The sequence below is a fragment of the Aspergillus oryzae genome, chromosome 4 (genome assembly GCF_000184455.2).
Source record: "Aspergillus oryzae RIB40 DNA, chromosome 4".
In the NCBI taxonomy this organism is placed as follows: Eukaryota; Fungi; Ascomycota; class Eurotiomycetes; order Eurotiales; family Aspergillaceae; genus Aspergillus; species Aspergillus oryzae.
In genome coordinates, this window is record NC_036438.1 from 641,029 (window position 1) to 658,111 (window position 17,083).

Consider the following 17,083-nt stretch of genomic DNA (forward strand, 5'->3'; position numbering starts at 1 on the left):
GTACGGAACATTCGTGGAAAGAAAGACAAGAAAGGGGAGAGGAGAATAAGATGGGGCATTGAAATGGGGATTTTGGGGGGAACGGACGGGAGATCAGTGGATCAGTCACCGCATCCTGTAGTACCCACTCTTACTTTCACTTTCTCTCCCTTTTGCCCCATTTGCGCCCCGTTTAGGGAAAGAAAAAGGGCAAAACTTAAGATATAGGCTAGGCGAGGGTTAGGTATGTTAGGGCCCTGGAATGACTAGTCGAAATCTGATTTAATGGCGGTGTGAGATCAGCTGAGTGTTACCTATTACGGGGAGTGTGGTTTCTGTGGATTCAGATGCCTGGGATCTAGATATAACCGTACCTATCTGCCTAGTTACTCCGTAGATAAGAATACGTAGAAAGAGGGAGCTGGGTGAGAGCGAATAAGTGAGCGAATGGTATGATGCTCGAGTCAGTATCATGTTATCTACGATTCACAACCGCGGCGGGTATGTCTGGCTGCGCTGAACTGACCAACCTACTGCGTGTACGTATGTACTATGTACGCCGTAGATCGTCGATACATGCCGGCCGAAAACCTACGATGGAGATCGGAGAGCCCGTCCCTTTACTAAAGCGCGCCATGATGTCGTGATCTTCCGGTCCGGCCGATGGTGTCGCTGTTCGTATGACTTTGTTAATCCTCTTAAAAGTGATTTCATGAGATGGGCGTTTATGGGTCCCCCCCGGATGGAACATACGCTTGTTTCTTTGAGGGCTTTTTGTATTTTACCCCGGGGCGTCTGTGCTATGGGGACAGACTGCGTAATCGGGTCTCCATACGTTATTTGCTTTCTTTAGTAATGGCATATGTGTTATGTACATACGGAGTATTCTGAGGTTTTTCAGGGGATCTGGGAGCTGCGGTATCTTGATTATGGTGCATATGTGGCCTACATGCGGAGGCGTCGAGAATAGATACTAATGCAGGCGGAAGCAGGCCAAGCGTCGATCTAGAACGGTCTTGTTGGTCAATTGTGAGATCAGATCTGCCATAGGTGGTAAAAGATGTGGAAGGCTGTGTTAAACTACCGGTTGGGTCGGAGTAACTGGATAAGGGTATTTTAACTGGGAAGAATAAATATTCGAAAACGAGAGTGAAGATGTAAAAAAAAAAAAAAAAAAAAAAACAAAAAGAAAAGAAAAATACAAAAAGATATGTGCCTCCAACGAGAATCGAACTCGTGCTTGCGGATTGCAACTCCTTTAGATAGGAATTGTCATATTGCTATGAGACCGCCGTACTAACCACTATACTATGGTGGCCAGCTGTTAATGTAATACTTAATCTAAGCATTATAAGCATATTTATTAAGTAGATCTTGATTCTCCCTAGTCTGTTTGTCAACAAATTGTATGAAACTTAAACATATAGTCATGATATATGAATTGTTAAGTGATATTTATATGTGACGATTACTGTCTAGAGTTGCTCATATTGTTATGATTGGCGTTATGCGTTTTAATATTCTTCCCTGCAGAAATATATTTCTTGGTATATGCTGGACCTTGGATCGATCGGCCATGATATTTATCATTTTCTGAATAACTTGAATGTATGGGTACCCACGACAGCAGGACAAATAGCTGTTTGTCTACAGATCATAGCTATTCGAAAGAGGGAACGAACAATGAGTTTTGTTTTCCAGGGGCCTGCCCCTGAGCAATCATACCTTAGTTCGGGTTGACCATTGAGTCTATCTTACTATAAACGATCATTGACTTTCGTAAATCATGGCAACTAAAAGTGACCCACTTTATTTAGGGTAAGCCTTGATGTGGTGGCTCTTGAGCTTGACAAATTGCTCAAATCCAAATCTGCTCAGAGTTACGCCCCGTCCCGAATTCTTCCAGCCGGTCCATGCGAGATCCTGAAACAGTCAGCATCGTCCTAGGTCCACCATGGCAATCAAATCTCGGTCCATATTAGAACTTACCGGACTAGGATAGTCAGATCGGTTAATGAAGACAGTTCCCGCCTCCACCTGCTCAACTAGTTCCTCAGCCTTAGCCACATCCTTGGTCCAGACACTGGCAGTCAGTCCAAACTCGCTGCTGTTCATCAGCTTAATAGCTTCCTCATCGCTGTCAACCTTCATAACAGGGATGACAGGACCAAAGGTCTCCTCCGTCATGACAATCATGTCATGGTTCACGCCCGTCAGAAGCGTAGGTTTGACGTAGTTGCCCTCCGCAGGAGGGTTTTCAAATGTCTCATTCGCTGGAGTTTCATCCTTGGCACCCTTCTGGATCGCATCGGCTACATGGGCCTGAATCGTGTCCTTCGCTCGCTTTGAAACAACAGGTCCGATCTGTGTTTGCTTGTCAAACGGATCTCCGACACGATACTTGCTTAGGACCTTCTTGACTTCCTCAACGAAGGTATTGTAGATGTTCTTGTGAACGTAGACCCGCTCAATCGCACAGCAGCTCTGTCCACTGTTGAAAATAGCTCCGTCGACGACCTCCTCCGCGGCCCACGCTGCATCCACATCGTCCCGAACATAAGCTGGGTCTTTGCCACCGAGCTCCAGCCCAACATTGACGATGCGGTCTGACGCGGCCTTCTGCACAGCCAAGCCACCAGCCACCGAGCCTGTGAAACAGACGTGGTTGACTAAAGGTGACCGGACGATAGTCTCAAGTAGTGTAGGGGATCCACAGTGGAAATATTGGATGACGTTCTGAGGCAGTCCTGCCTCGGCGAAGGCAGCGGCAAATTGCTCTACTATGGTCGGAGTTTGCGGGGAGGGTTTCAAAATGACAGCATTTCCGGCAAGAATAGCAGGGATCAAACTGTTGACAAGGATCAAATAGGGGTACTATTCCGTGGCAAGTAAATGGTTAGTATATTCTTCCTGCGAGTAGTTCAAGCCAAAGTATAAGCGGCAACGTACGTTCCAGGCAAATATGATAAACGCCACACCAACAGGCTTCCGCTTGATATAGCGCCTGAAGCCCTTCTCCTCTTCACCTGGGACAACGCCCTCTTCGCCTAGGACCGAGTCACTGATCTTGGTCAGGTAGCGACTGCGCTTGATAGCTGTCAATACCTCCACACCGGTATATGCGATCGGACGACCCATCTGCTCGGTCAGCTCGCGCGCAAGCTCATCTTTCTTCTTCTCAAGAATGTCCAATGCACGTGTTACAATTTCTTGACGCTGTTTGAGAGTGGTCGACCGGGAGAATGACCGGAAAGCCTCTTGTGCAACCTCCGGGATTCGCTGTAGGTCCTCGGAGGTGACGCCCGTTCGAGTGACAACTGGCTGGTTCGTGGAGGGCGAGATGGTGGTGATGGTTTCGAGAGACATATTGCAGCTGCTCGTTTACAATCTCTAGATCAAAGCGAAGCAATGAACCTTAGTTTGGGTAATTGTCCCGGGCATGTATAAAGACAGCTTGATAAGTTGGAGGGGTATCTTCGTCACGTTATCGGTTGGAGCTTCCCCGCTGTGGCGGCACCCACTATACTATGCCTTAAACAGTAATCTACTATGAGGTCCACACTCCACCTACTCCCTTGATAAAGTGTACTTGGAAGGAAAGACAGATTAGGCGTAGAGCAAAGGTATACCATTAACATGGTTAGAGATCTAGATAAGCAAGCATGAAATCTATGCCTAAAACCCCCACACGCCTCTAAAGATCCCGCACTAGGCGTGCTCCTGCCCAGGTGTAAGGATAGTTGTGCTGGTACCAATTGACGCTAGAGGTGTTGTCAGCATCTTATAGTGCCCCGGGTTCTATACCGGTAAACTTACAAAGTGGTACGCCCAGCAACGCGGGGATGAGTAGCCCAAGAACCACCCAGGATGATGTTATGTTTACCGTCGAAGAAATCGGCTGTGCGGAATTAGTATGTAATGAGAGGGTACCCGATAACGGGACTGGTACTTACAGGTGTATCCCGGGTAGATCTCCATGGCTTTAAAGCCATCGTGTGGCGCTAATGGCGTGCTAGTCCACTCCCATGCGCCTCCCAGTTCACCCTGACCGGCGAGTCGATCGCCGTTCTGGATAACTGGGGTGGGGTGCCAGTGCTTGAACCCGACGTTGAGACCGTCCAGATCAAGGAACACTGGCAAGGCGTCCCGGGAAGGATATTGTACAGGCTGGTGGTCCGGCGTACGAGGTTTGCCTGGGTTGATCTTCGAGTAGCTATTTCCATTCATCCCGTTCAGATAGCCGTTCACACTGAAAGCCGTTAGCTCAGCTCAATCCCCGGAATGTGGCGTTATAATGAGGCTGCACTAACCTATGGCCATTGGGCTCCCCATTATGATTTACGCCACCTCTTTCCTTCAGTAGCGCTGAGTGCAGATAGATACTCCTTGTCTCTTCGAAGGTTGGGATTCTGCAACCCACCCATTCGGCATATTCGGCTAATTCATCATATGACGCCATCACAGGCCAGTCCTGAGCAAATTCAAGTGGAACTGGGCCGAAGACAGTACGGACAGCAAAGTTGGACATAAAGTCCTGCGTAGCCCCGACACTGCTTCCGTTGACGGCCATAGGTATGGGGTAGTTTTCATCCGAATGGGTCAGGACCCATGATGCTGGCCTTCTGCGCGACTGATTCGCTTGCAAGTACTTGGCGTACTCACCATTGGTGATGGGCCTGCCCTGCGCCTCAAATGCTGGAACCGTCACTGTTCTCGCAGGTTTCTCATTGTCCCACCCATAGGTCGTTGGGGGTACGTCGTTGGTATCAGCACCATCAAGGCCAATAGTAAGTGTCTGTTCAGGAACGGAGAACCACTCATTTGTTTTCATGCTTCTCCGAGCGTCTTGGTACAGTTTTTTGAAGTCCGGCCGTTCAGTGGCGGGCGGGGGAAGTATCCTTTCGCTCTGGATCAACATGTACAGGAATGTCTCGAGGTGCATCACTTCGTGCTCAAATCCAATCCAAAGCGCCTCACCCAGGATTCTGTTTTCTGCAAGGCCCTCGATCTGGTAGATGGATCTAACTCTGCTTCTGACTCGCTCTTGGTAGTCTAGAATGTCATCAAGAGCTGGCCACTCGTCTGGGATCTCGCTATGGGAGTGGCACTTCTGGGGGTCATCTACATCAGGATCAATCCCACGTTCGAAAATTAGTTTATAAGACTTTGGCTCTGTCAGTTTTCCGCGCAGGGCTCGGGTCAGATGGATGTCTGTTTGCATAATTAGCATCAAGTTATGTGTTGGGAATAGTAAGCCATGTAGACTAACCCAAGAATGTAGGAATGTGCCCCAGATAGAAGATTAAAGAGTTCCGTAGCTTGATCGGCTTTGACAGAAGCTCCTCGCGAGGGACCATAGCCTTTGTAGCATTATCCCATGCTGTCCACAGGGACTGCCATTCTTCAAAGCTGGGTATAGGATGAGCTGCATATTGAGAGGGAGACGTGGGGAGGTTGAGGGCAGCGGATGTCAGAAGATGGAGATCTATTTTGCGAAAAGCCAGATTTAGCATACACGTCTACTGAAATGAGGCAGCCATTTGCTACTCACGGTAATCGTCAGACCCATTGCCCACTTCCGTAGACTGGAGTAACTTGGCATCACGCCACAGTTGATCGCGTTCCTCTGGTCCGTACTTGTACGCCTCTTCAAAGAAGAGTTTCTCCCCCTTCTTAAGAAGGACCCCGTTGATAGTGACGTCCCTCCTGGGTGAGTAGGCTGCCCAGTGTCGTCCCTCCACGGCATCGTAGTCAGTCACTACTTCCCACTCATCAGGTTTGAAGGCTTCGTATCCAAGAACAACATTTGCATGCACTAGTCCGTTCTCATAGAACTGCCGTGTAACACCTTCTGAATCATTGTATGCCCTGTATACTTTGCCCGGGTCCTTGCAGCCATCCAGACCAATGATCATCATATCGGATGGACCAAGAAGGCTAGCATACTGCGAGAGAAACTTTGCTGCGCCAGGACGGTCAAAGTTCCCTAAAGAGGAACCCATAGACATGATCACCGTGGGCCGCTTCCTGTTTTCGGGGCTGTTAAGCCAAGTGACGGCATCGTCGTAGGTTCCATGGAGACCATGGAGGCCAACGTGTGTGTAATCATCAATGGACACCTCTGCGAATGTGCGCTGCAGTTCTGATAGAGACAGGTCAAGGGCATAATAATCCACGCGCTTTCCCACGCGCTCAAACTCCCGTAGCAGAATCTCAATTTTCCGAAGATTCCTAAAAGGCGGTTAAAACCGGAGAACGGTAATGATACGCTACGCAGCCTGAAAGGTTACGATTTGATTTGGAAGGATGACGCACCCGCTACCTAATTCAAGCAGTTGCGCATTGTCTGGAATCCGTTCAACTATCCTCCTGGAATTTGTCTCCAAGACCTCGATTTCCGCATTTGTTAGATAATACTCCTTCACATAGGTGATTTTCTCAAAAAGCTTGAGGCCATTGGCATCGTAAAGAAGCATCGTTGGCATTGACTTCCTAACGCCAGCGGGAGGACTAATGCCCTTATGGATCTCATTTACGAGGGAGAACTCCACGTCATTCTGAAAGATGTTGACAATGTCAACGGTCTTAGGAGAAAGAGCCAACGGTGACATTTTGACTTGACGGCGCAGAAACCACAAACCTGCAAGAAACACAAAGAAATTCCAGGAAATACTGCAAGTTTAATAAAGTATCTTGACCGTGGGGGTTATAGTAGGCGGACCGGGTTGTTTATATGGTAGGCAAAGATAAAGAATATACTCTGGGAGGGCAGATCAATGAGGGGTAAATGAGGAGTTGCAGATAGTACCCTGCAGATGGTATGACACACATAGGAATCAATAGGAAATACAGAAAAAGGAAGAATAATTGAGCCTCGTATGCCAAAACAGGTTTGTTTGGAATGCAGCGGAGGAGAGAGGGAACTTCATAAAGCATGGGTGCTGTCTAGCCCTTGAATTTCCCAGCTCCACGGATTGAGCTGTTCCTGAATAATCCATACTGATTCTGTAATTCCTATTGCAAACACCCCACGGACGAGGACTAGTCCAGTTTGGTTATCAGATTGGACTCAGTGATGGTTGGAAGGTTTGACGGTACGCTCTGACATCAAAGCAGATCGATCCGATTTGAGATTTGCAAGGGCAATGCAGGTCAGGCCACGGCTAGAATAACACAGGCTATCCTGTAAGGGCGAGAGTTCTGGCCCACTTCCGGAACCGGACGCCAACTGCTGCACCAATATGTGTCACGCATGCCATGTTCAGCGAGATTGATATCCAACCATACGAGGAATATCACCCACGGCTGGTGGAGAAATGTGTGATGACGTTGTGTTTGCATCGTCGGTTTGCAGCGTTTGTCCCAAGTTTGCAGCGTTTGCAGTGCCCCACTTGTGGGGTCTTTTTTTGGTGGTTGTTCCGGAGCTGCCAGCGGGATGCGGCGAGGTACTTCCACTACTAAAAGTTACTAATTTCACGGCGTGCTCGAATGCTCCATAGTGAATACGACCCAGCTCCATTCCGATACCAATCCCCGAAGAATTCACAAATTCTCAGTGGCTTGTGTATGTGCAATGACCGCCTCTACCCTCCTGAGAGATTTATGCCCAATCATGGACCTACTCGTAGTCTCAAAGTCGCGCGACAACCGCACGTATGCAAGCTAATCAACTTTCAAGGTTACTACCGATATGGCTCATGGTCGAATTAGGATAATCCCTGATATTGACCATGCATGACACTTATCATCCCAGCCTTACTGCGGACATACCAGTCGCACCGAGGCTTTTTATGTCACAGGTTCCCCTCAGCCACCCCTCCCAGGGATATGAAGGACTCCGGAGGTCACTTTCTTGGTGTCGACCCCACTGTGTTATTCCAATAAGCAAAATACACATACCGAGTGCCATACAATGCCTTTGTTGAACAAGACAAGGTCATTGTTAACAGACCTCCTCCGGAGCACTCTGGAATGAGCCATGATTGGCTGTTGTATCTTGATTCACTATGCCACTCTGGGGTCTTTCTTGTATCTGCCTCATGCCTGAAGCTTAACAGCTTCCTAAGCTATGTCATTCACAGACAACTCTGCGAATTGTGCATGCTCTACCAAGTCTGCCAGCAATCTTGAACGGATCTCATGGTCGCTAATATGGATGCGCTCCAGTTTCACCCTAAAAAGGTTTCAATAACCGACGCTTTCTGTGCTGAATTTGCACTCAAGCTTCGACTGTCATCTCCAGAACTTGACTATGATAGCTATGGACCCAGTGAGGAAGGATGCAATCCCCACCGAGGACCCTCACTGCAAACCCCTATGCTGTCATCCAAACTGAAGTCCCAGGATGCAACATTCAAATACAACAGACAAGAAGAGGTGTATCTACTTACCCTCAGTATAGACTAGTTCGCAATCTACTGGACAAGCGTAGCCCTATCCTGCCCCAACTACTCGAACGGATCTGCAACACTGATGTCACGCTCTTACTCTTCAGTTATCTAGGCTGCTATTATAATTTAGCATTGCTATTCTTTCCATGCTCCATGCATAATATTCTTCATCATGTACGAGAACCACCAATTTGATAGCATCCTTGCATAGCAACATAATCCCATAATCCCATAATCACACGATCACACATCACACATCCAATAATACATATCCGACTAGTTAAACTGAAGCCGCAATATCGAAAACCGAGACACCCCAAACCCAACCAGCAACCCCCATAGCGCCCACACTCATAATAAACGCCATCAAAACATTAACTGCGTTGTTGTCCAACAGATCCCTCCCACTCTCAATCTTCCGACTCTCATGCACGGTCTCAATACCGCCCTTCTCCCCCTTCCTCTGCTGCACGGACCCAGAAGCAGAAGCAGAAGCACTCGAATACCCCGTAGCACCCCCAGCCCTAGGATGAGGATGTACAAGCACCTTCTTCCCGCCTTCTCCCTCAACAACCTTCCCCGTCCGCTTATCAACAACACTCGCCTGCAACAAGCCCCCCAAAACACTATCCAGCACACTCCCCAACGTGCCCCAACCCGTAAACGTAAACGTCCAATAAACCCGATCCACAAGACTCGACTCCGCGCAGAACGGCAAAAGCACAGCGGACGCCAAAGCGACCGTAAACGCACCGAATACGCCCGCCAAAAGACCCGCGGCTGTTACGCCGCCGTTTGTACCTGGTGGAACGACCCGGAGTGTGGGTGAGGTGATCAGGCGGGGCTTGGATTTAGATAGAATGCCCAGTTCGGAGGAAAAGGTGTCGGCTGCTACAGCGGCGTAGTTGCTGTTTTTGTGGTTATCTTCGTTAGCATTTACTGGCCTTCCTTCCCACGTTCTTGTTTTTGATCTTCATCCTGAATCAAATGAGGAGAGAAAAGAGAGGATGAGTGACATACGCAACAATCCCTACAACCAACAAATCCGCCGCACTCCGACCATTCTCGAAACATTCCGCCGACGACCCACGCAGAACATAAGTATGGAGGAGGATAAGCACCGTCGCGACGACACTATTTGCTAGAACCTGGATGTGGGTTCTTTGGCCCTCGCCGCCTTCCGACCCGGTCGCGGAGAGGGTTAGCTGAGCTTTGATATCGTGTTTAACCTAGATAACGACCGGTTGAGTTAGTTACCTGTACACTTGATTTTTAAGAGTTCATGGGCTAGGTCCCGTGCTCAGATCCCGACCCCGCGACGTATACGTACCTTTGTGGCTTTTGTGCCGCCGAAGTAGAAGACCGCAAGGAGGGCGAAGGGCGCTGACCAGGGGTGAAGGGCGTGGGCAGTTGCTGTTAGAGCTGCTGTTGCGAGGCCGAGGTGAGTGAGGGATTTGCGGGAGTAAGCGCGGTGGACGAGGCCTATTATTGCTGGGATGGCGATTATTGGTTTCATTTTGGTGTATGTGTTTTCAGTTTTTTGGTGTTGGTGGTGGTGGTGGATGTTAAACTGCAGGGGTTATAGCATGGTCTGTTATGAGTGAATGGTGAAAGGATGAAGGGAAAAAAATTGTATAAGGCTGAGCTGTTGTCTTTGTTGAAAGGGAACAATAGCCTACAATCAAAGATGATAAGCTGGGCGGAGTTAAAATGAGCTGAGCTCCTGGGTGGGTCGTGGGTCGGCGTCATCGGCGGATTTCATGTCCGATCCTTTTTCCTTCTAGAATGGCTAGAGTTCTCGCTATTGTACTACGACCCAGTGAATCTCTACTGTACTTTCTAGATTCTGCGTTTATCTATATACAAGCATCAACAGGCTCATATTCGGTCATCTTAAGAGGTTCCGTAGCTGACCCGTATAAATAACGATTGTGGCAGCTACACATGCATACTATCTAACTTCGTTTATGTAGCAGCTGAAAATCTGTTATGCCATCATTGGCAGAACCGCCAAGTCGCCTCTCCCATCTACCGCGAGGCTGAGAAGGTGAGATGAAAAAGATGTGTCCGACGTGAAAAACCAAAGACTGGCGCCTCATCGGATCGACAGTTATCTGTCTGTAATAGCCATATTCAAGTCTCCTGATCGGGTACTGGACCAAGACTCACAGATGAAACATGGAACTATTCTCATTCGCCTCACAAAACCTCCAAAGCCCAGCTGCCACGGCGGCATCCCTGACAGAGCCGAGCTCATCATCGCGGACCGCGCGGTTGATTTCTGCATACCGCACTTCGGCCTCTTCCTCGCCTTTCGAATTCTTCATAGTCCGTTTCCTCTTCCCTACATGGGCATCCGGGTGGTACTGCTCCATAATATGCACATAGAGATCCTTGGACACATTTTCCGCCAACCAGCGCATAATCTCCCGGCCCTCGTCCTCCTTGCCAGGCATAACCAAATGCCGCAGTAGAACGCCCTTCTTAGCAATCCCATCCGACGTAAAACATAAATCGCCGACCTGTTTATGCATGGCCTTTATGCTCTCCATCGCCGTCTCGGTGTAATCCTCGGCTTTGAGCAATCGCTTCGACGTACTATTCTTCCACACTTTAAAATCAGGTAAGTAAATATCAACCAGACCATCCATTAGCTGGAGAGACTCGAGCGAGTCGAACGACGACGTATTGTAAATAATAGGAATGTTGAGACCCATATCGCGCGCCGTCAGAATCGCGAGCGCAACCTGCGGCACTACATGTTCCGGCGTGACTAGGTTGATATTATGGCAGTTACCCACTTGCTGAAGCTTCATGAACCAGTCCGCTAGTTCTTCAGGAGTTAAGTCGAAACCGTTACGTTGGTGGGCGATGTCCTAAGGAGGTCTCCATTAGCGCGTTGACCTGAGAAATGCAGAACTGCCGCGAAAGAAAAAGGTATGACGTACATGGTTCTGGCAGAACACACAGCGCAAATTGCATCCTGAAAAGAACACGGAGCCGCTGCCATTGAATCCTTGAATACATGGTTCCTCTCCACGATGTGGTGCGATCGTGTTGACCTTGACTGTCTCAGCGCCGATTAGACATACCCCGGTTTCTTCGTACCGGTTTACTCCGCAACGACGTGGGCATAAATTGCATTCACGTAGATGCGCATAAGCGAGAGAGCGTTTCTTCGAAGCATCTACCGATGTGAGCAGCTGGTAGCGCGGAATATATTCATCGAGCAGAAAGGCGGGCGGAATTCCTATACACCGTTTCGGAACGAGGGGCGTAAAGGACGGTCGTGGACGGAAATGGTGAGACGATACTTGACAAAGGGATCTGCTTAGGCGATTCATAATTCAACGCTAAGCCCGGGGCAATCGCCCATCTCGTTGAAAGACAAGGAAACAAGGTAGCTGGAGGATGGAAAGCAGCGAGAACCGAGGGATATGGTGGATAAATCCTTATCGCCGATAAAGAGCTTATCTCAGCAGTGGCGTCATACTTGGAACAATCTCAATCACATCCAATATTATTGGAGCGTTTCTTTTGCTGCCTCATATCTATCCACTCTAGCATAATTCAGGTACCAACTTAAAACACAGGTAAGGTCTGGCTAGTGCTGGATCATTCTATAAGAAACCGGCGCTATGTACTTACTACGCCATTCTCCGCATACACGAGCTGATAGACAAAGAAGAGTTGATGCCCCAGGCATGAAACAGGCTAATTACCTGTATAGCTTCACTTACAACGTATAACAATATATTCCATTACTATGAATTTAGTCTCAAAAGAGCAAGAGGAATATAGGAACCTTAAATATGGATTTGCCGACTCAACAAAGAACATAATCCGCCATCCATTCACTCCAAGAAAAGCCCTTCTTAACCATTCACCATATAAATACAAGCATCAACTTGTCGTTGCCAACTCAAAACCATGCTCACCATCGTACCAAAAACCAAAGTGATACTCCTACCAGTCCATACTGGCCCTTGTAAGGATGCCCTCCACAAGGAACTACGACGGTCATCTCAGTAAGTCCAATCCAAGCCCAACCCAGCCTATCAAGCCCTACCTACTAGCCAAGTCAACATCTACGGCATTCCAAAGCGAGAATTACTCGAAGCACTATTAAGAAACGCCCTCACTGCACGCGATTACTAGGGTAATCCACCACCGATCAACATTAATGGAGTGTGGAAGGAGTACGAAATGGGCGAGGCGCAAAATCAGGGTCTTTGGGAAGTCTGCGGCCGAACGCTGCTTGTAGATATCCGCTTTGATACTATGAACCCCAAAGGGTATGACTCTTTCAATGGCGAAGGCTGGTGTCTCTATGTTGTCAATAAGCTGCGCAAGAAGTATCCTCTTGATCCCCGTTAGGAATCGGGAGACATGAGCGGGTCTTCTTCGGCTCGTTAAGTCAAGTTTGCTGTCTGGGCTATGGGTTTCGTTGTTATGTAATATGTGTTTTGGAGCCTAGGAGTATGTTGGGATAGACTGAGGCTTGGATTTATGTTGTATTTATCAGAAGTGCACTGCTGACTGTGCTCATCATCTAGATGCGCATATATCATGTCTACAACGTCTATAACATGCCACCAACATGAAACGCATCTGAGCCTTTTGCAGTCATCAAGAGCCTTCACCTTGAAATCCCGAAGTTGTATCAATGATACTCTATGTAGCTGTAGGATATGATCTTGAGATGCAGGATGATATGTGTGCATGTATTGACTTTTTGAATGTGGGTATATATAATAAACTACACTGCTGTAGATGACAAGCAGTGATATAAACAGTACAACTGACAATAGTGTACAGGTCGCATCAACGATAGACAAACCAGGTGGCGAAAACTATATACTGAAAATGGTAGATGTGTCAAAGTGGCCCGGTCCGTCCCTCGGACGGAGTACCAGCTTGACCTAAAATACGTGACGAGCCATAATTCGAAGTGTAACGAACTAGGTGAGAAGCGAAAATATCCAACGATAGACAAGTCGAAAGACTAATGAAAAAGAGAGGAAGCAGTAACCCAGGCCCATACACTAGGTTGTTTTTTGAACTCCTGGACCCCGAGGCGACCGGGCCTCTTCGATTAATAACTGTCATGAGATCGCATCACGTCGTCAGGTTTGCTAGCTATGCAGATGGTAGAGATGCAGGTTAAGAGCTATTTGGTGGCGGCGGCGCTCGTCATAGTGCAAGACCACTGCCATCACCGGTCCAGCGGTAGAGGGCTAGCACTTCTCGCCTACGTTGCTGCTGTTCACCAAAATCTTCAGGCATGCGCCCACGAACCTGCGCTAAAGCCGAACGCATAACCTTGCGGAATGTCCTCTGAGAGATAAAAGTATTAGGCATCTATCATGTGTGATTCCTGAGAAATAAAGCTCACCTGATACTCAGTATTCAATGTCACGACGCAAGCCTCGTGTGCACGAACAATTGTCTCGCACGCGCGAACGACACTGGGACTGACATCACCCTGAAGCTTATCGGCTGCTAGTAGTAGCAGAAAACTGCCTTGCAGTAGATATATTCCGAAGAAAAAGGGCATAAAAGTTATATCTGGATCGTACTCTAATATGTCCGCTGCAGCATCAGCAGCGCCGACCGCATGACTCATTGCGGCTATGAACGACTCCGAAGATATCCAGAGATCATGATCCTCAAGCAAATTGATAGGGTCCCATTTCCCGGCCAACAGGACGTGTAGAACGTGCATAATGTGGGTTCCATAGGCGACTACCATTTTCGTATGCACGATGGACTCGTTCACCCTCGACCCAGCCGTACTGGTCGAACGGCCAGATGGGCTCACATGGTCTAAATGAGATCCTTCTATGGCGGCCTCACTTTCCCCTGCCCCAAGAGCTAGACTGCTAGTGTAACGAGCCTCGAATTCTTTCAGGCTCTGAGCATATGTATCCAGTTGACGGGTAATCTCCAGCACTTGGTGGTCCCAGTCTGCACTATTCCGGAAGACACGACCAAACCTGGGATGTTCCTTTGCCTGTTGGAGATCGACAATTTCACCCAAGATCGTCATCAAGGGTAGGAAGAAACCGAACATGCTGTGTCCTGTACACTCTACCTGGGGGCCTACCTGCCGGTAAGTGGCACCAGCAAAATCGCCAGCCTGCCACAAGTCATCATTCATTGGCTGAAGGAGTCCTTCACACTCCTTGTCCAGTAATGTCAGAGGGCGGTTATAGCAGAGCGCTAAGTGGCGATCTGTTGCATAGAGCAACCACCAAAGACGCCGACGTTCTTCTCGTTCCTCCTCAGTGACATTGAGGATCGTGCTTCCAGAGTTACCCCCGACCGATGTGATAAGAGGAGGGAGATTACGTTTTGACATGTCCACATCTGTATCGTCCTCAGGCTCGCCGTCCTGTCTCGGCTGGGGGGCATTCGGCGGCAATTCACGTCCCAACTTCAATTCGCGAGCGAGAGACCATGCTGCCGTCCACCAACGCATACTAGCTGCCTTATATTCGCTGGCAGAGATCACAGTCGCTAAGTGGACATAGGTGGCAACGTCATCTACGGCACCTGTTGCGCTACTTTGCGCGCCAAGTTGGTCCATGGAGACCCCAAAGCCGCCCAGAGCTACCCCGTTGATGACCATATTAGCAGCGTAGTTGGGAGATGTTTCCCCAGGGGCGGGTCCATGGATCAGCGGCCGGAGTAGGCCAACCGTGAGTTCCAAAAGTTTTTGGCATACTCTGCCCCGAGCCGACGGCGGAGATGTCAGGAACGCTGCATCGCTCGTCTGTGCGGCAACCCATAGCATACTAGCCAATAGGCCAGGACTACATACCCTTGGCTTTGTGGGATGGAGAAACGATTGTTTTCGGAAGATGTACCCGACCACATACGGGGATTGCGGCGACAAGTGGGAAGGGGAGAAGCTGGTGAAATAGACATCGAGGAGATCACAGGCCAATGACTGAGGAATGATCGACGCGATATGAGGGAGGACGGGCTGGAGGACAGGGTACCGCAAGGTGCTGGAAAATGGAGGCATGCTAAAGGACGCGAAGTTTGCAGGGGATGGCGAAGGTAGTGATAGCCATCCTGGTGATTGCGCCGGGGGTGATAAGCCTAGAAAAGGTGCCGGAGGGTTTTCAGCAGAGTTCCCCAGTCGGTATTGGTTGATTGATGGGTGATTTGCTTCTGATGCGTTCATCAGAGAATAAGCGCCGTCATTATAGCCGGAATTCATCCCTTGAGGTGGCAGTGCTCCCGACGGAGACCGGGTATTTGCGCCGGATGGATGTAGCATCTGTAATGAACGAAGGTCGGGAACAGACATCTGCGGTCGGTTGGAATCATTAAGAGTGTTGAAGTGATTCAAGTGAATGGCATCGATTGCACCACCCAGGGATGGTTGAGAGTGCGGGGTCTGTTGTGAGCCCTGCATCCCCGCCATACCTGACATATCCGAGTGCTGTCCTAATTGCGATTGTCCCGCTGTCGCCAGATTCCGGGAGGCATCAAAATTCGGATCGTACCTGCCGCTGACCTCTTGCGTTGATTGACCATCCGAAGGGGTGTGCCTTTTAGCTGACGATACAGAATCGTTGGATGTATTGCCGTTTGACGTCGGCGCGGTGCCATTGTTGGCTACGGCGGCGGCAGCCGCAGCGAGATCCTTTTTGGATGCTTTGCCACGTTTTTTGCGTTCTCGAGCATATTCACAAGTCAGGCCAAATTCTGCCCAAGAAGTGTTAGTGTTTATAAAGCATCGCGCAGTGAATAAAGGAACCACTACCAATGCAATGCGCACATGGGTTTTGCCCATCGCACTTCGTCCGAAGCTGATTACACTGATCACATGCTCGACTGATTCTTCGGCGGACGGGGCCGGAGTTTGAACTTTTGCGGATCGTCGAGCGAGCCTCTGCCAGTTGGTCCCGTTGAGGCAGGTTTCTGAATCCGGTGGTTGCGTTCTGGGTGTGCTGGGCGGAGGATTCGTCGCTGTAAAGCTGCTGACCTTGGGGTTTGGAGATTGAGCTTCTAAGAGGGTTAGGAACTCCACCGTCAACGGCACTGGCCCCATTGGCTTCTCGCGACAGCTGCAGTTGCTCCAGCGCGTATTGCGAACCCTCGGCGAGCGTGTCCAGCCCTACCGTCTGAGATTGCGCCATTCCGACCGGCTGGGTACCTGAAGAAAAAGGAGAGAAGGAGCTCGTAAAATGCTGAATCGAGGTCGTCGACATTCTCACCGGGCAAGAGAAGCGACCGGTCGATCTACTGGTACATATAGGAACGCGGTTGGACAAGACTGGCGGATGTGGGGAACGGAAATGAAAAGGGAAAACGGAGAAGGGCCGTTAAGGCCCCAAAATCACGTAAAAGTGGTACTAGCCAGTTAAGAAGATATAGTCCGTCACATCGAATGAGTGTCAACCAGGGGAACTATTTGAAGAGGAACGAATAGGTGTAGCGAGTCAAAAAGGAAACGAGGTAGTGAAAAGGCAGTTGAAGAGAAAAAGAGAGCCAAAGGTACGGGTCAGTGGAGAGGGAGAAAATCGGCTCAGAGGCCAGGGTCAGAACATATTGCCGACTAAGGTAATCGGGTCGGGAGAGAGATGAAAGGGAAATATGGGTCTTAGACCTGGGGAACCAAGAAAGAATGCTAACGAGGATTTTAGCTTGACGGTTTGAATTACCTCGAGACCTTATAGGCCGGGGACTCACCGTGAATC

The 17,083-nt window shown here is 49.2% G+C and overlaps 4 protein-coding genes and 1 non-coding gene across 5 annotated transcripts; all 5 read right to left on the reverse strand.

Moving 5' to 3' along the window:
- Positions 1-1,192: 1,192 nt before the first annotated feature.
- AO090012t00008 lies at positions 1,193-1,297 on the reverse strand. Its single transcript has one exon. It is a non-coding gene; the product is annotated as a tRNA-Met (tRNA).
- A 491-nt stretch (positions 1,298-1,788) lies between these two features.
- On the reverse strand, positions 1,789-3,345 carry AO090012000264 (aldehyde dehydrogenase family protein; the record flags this gene model as incomplete). Its single annotated transcript, XM_001727256.3, has 3 exons — positions 1,789-1,902; positions 1,969-2,853; positions 2,929-3,345. The coding sequence occupies 3 exons, from the start codon at positions 3,343-3,345 to the stop codon at positions 1,789-1,791; spliced, it is 1,416 nt and encodes a 471-aa protein (XP_001727308.1).
- A 328-nt stretch (positions 3,346-3,673) lies between these two features.
- Positions 3,674-6,590, reverse strand: AO090012000265 (DUF323 domain protein; the record flags this gene model as incomplete). Its single annotated transcript, XM_001727257.3, has 7 exons — positions 3,674-3,740; positions 3,796-3,877; positions 3,933-4,228; positions 4,290-5,190; positions 5,249-5,464; positions 5,531-6,210; positions 6,295-6,590. 7 exons carry the CDS (start codon positions 6,588-6,590, stop codon positions 3,674-3,676), a joined length of 2,538 nt encoding a protein of 845 aa, XP_001727309.1.
- Positions 6,591-8,649: 2,059 nt separating this feature from the next.
- Positions 8,650-11,713, reverse strand: AO090012000266 (uncharacterized protein; the record flags this gene model as incomplete). The annotated part of the gene is made up of 5 exons (XM_023236398.1): positions 8,650-9,277; positions 9,390-9,579; positions 9,700-9,860; positions 10,539-11,245; positions 11,318-11,713. The coding sequence occupies 5 exons, from the start codon at positions 11,711-11,713 to the stop codon at positions 8,650-8,652; spliced, it is 2,082 nt and encodes a 693-aa protein (XP_023091327.1).
- Positions 11,714-13,562: 1,849 nt separating this feature from the next.
- xlnR (putative C6 transcription factor) lies at positions 13,563-16,594 on the reverse strand (the record flags this gene model as incomplete). The annotated part of the gene is made up of 3 exons (XM_023236399.1): positions 13,563-13,706; positions 13,765-16,088; positions 16,141-16,594. The coding sequence occupies 3 exons, from the start codon at positions 16,592-16,594 to the stop codon at positions 13,563-13,565; spliced, it is 2,922 nt and encodes a 973-aa protein (XP_023091328.1).
- Positions 16,595-17,083: the final 489 nt, after the last annotated feature.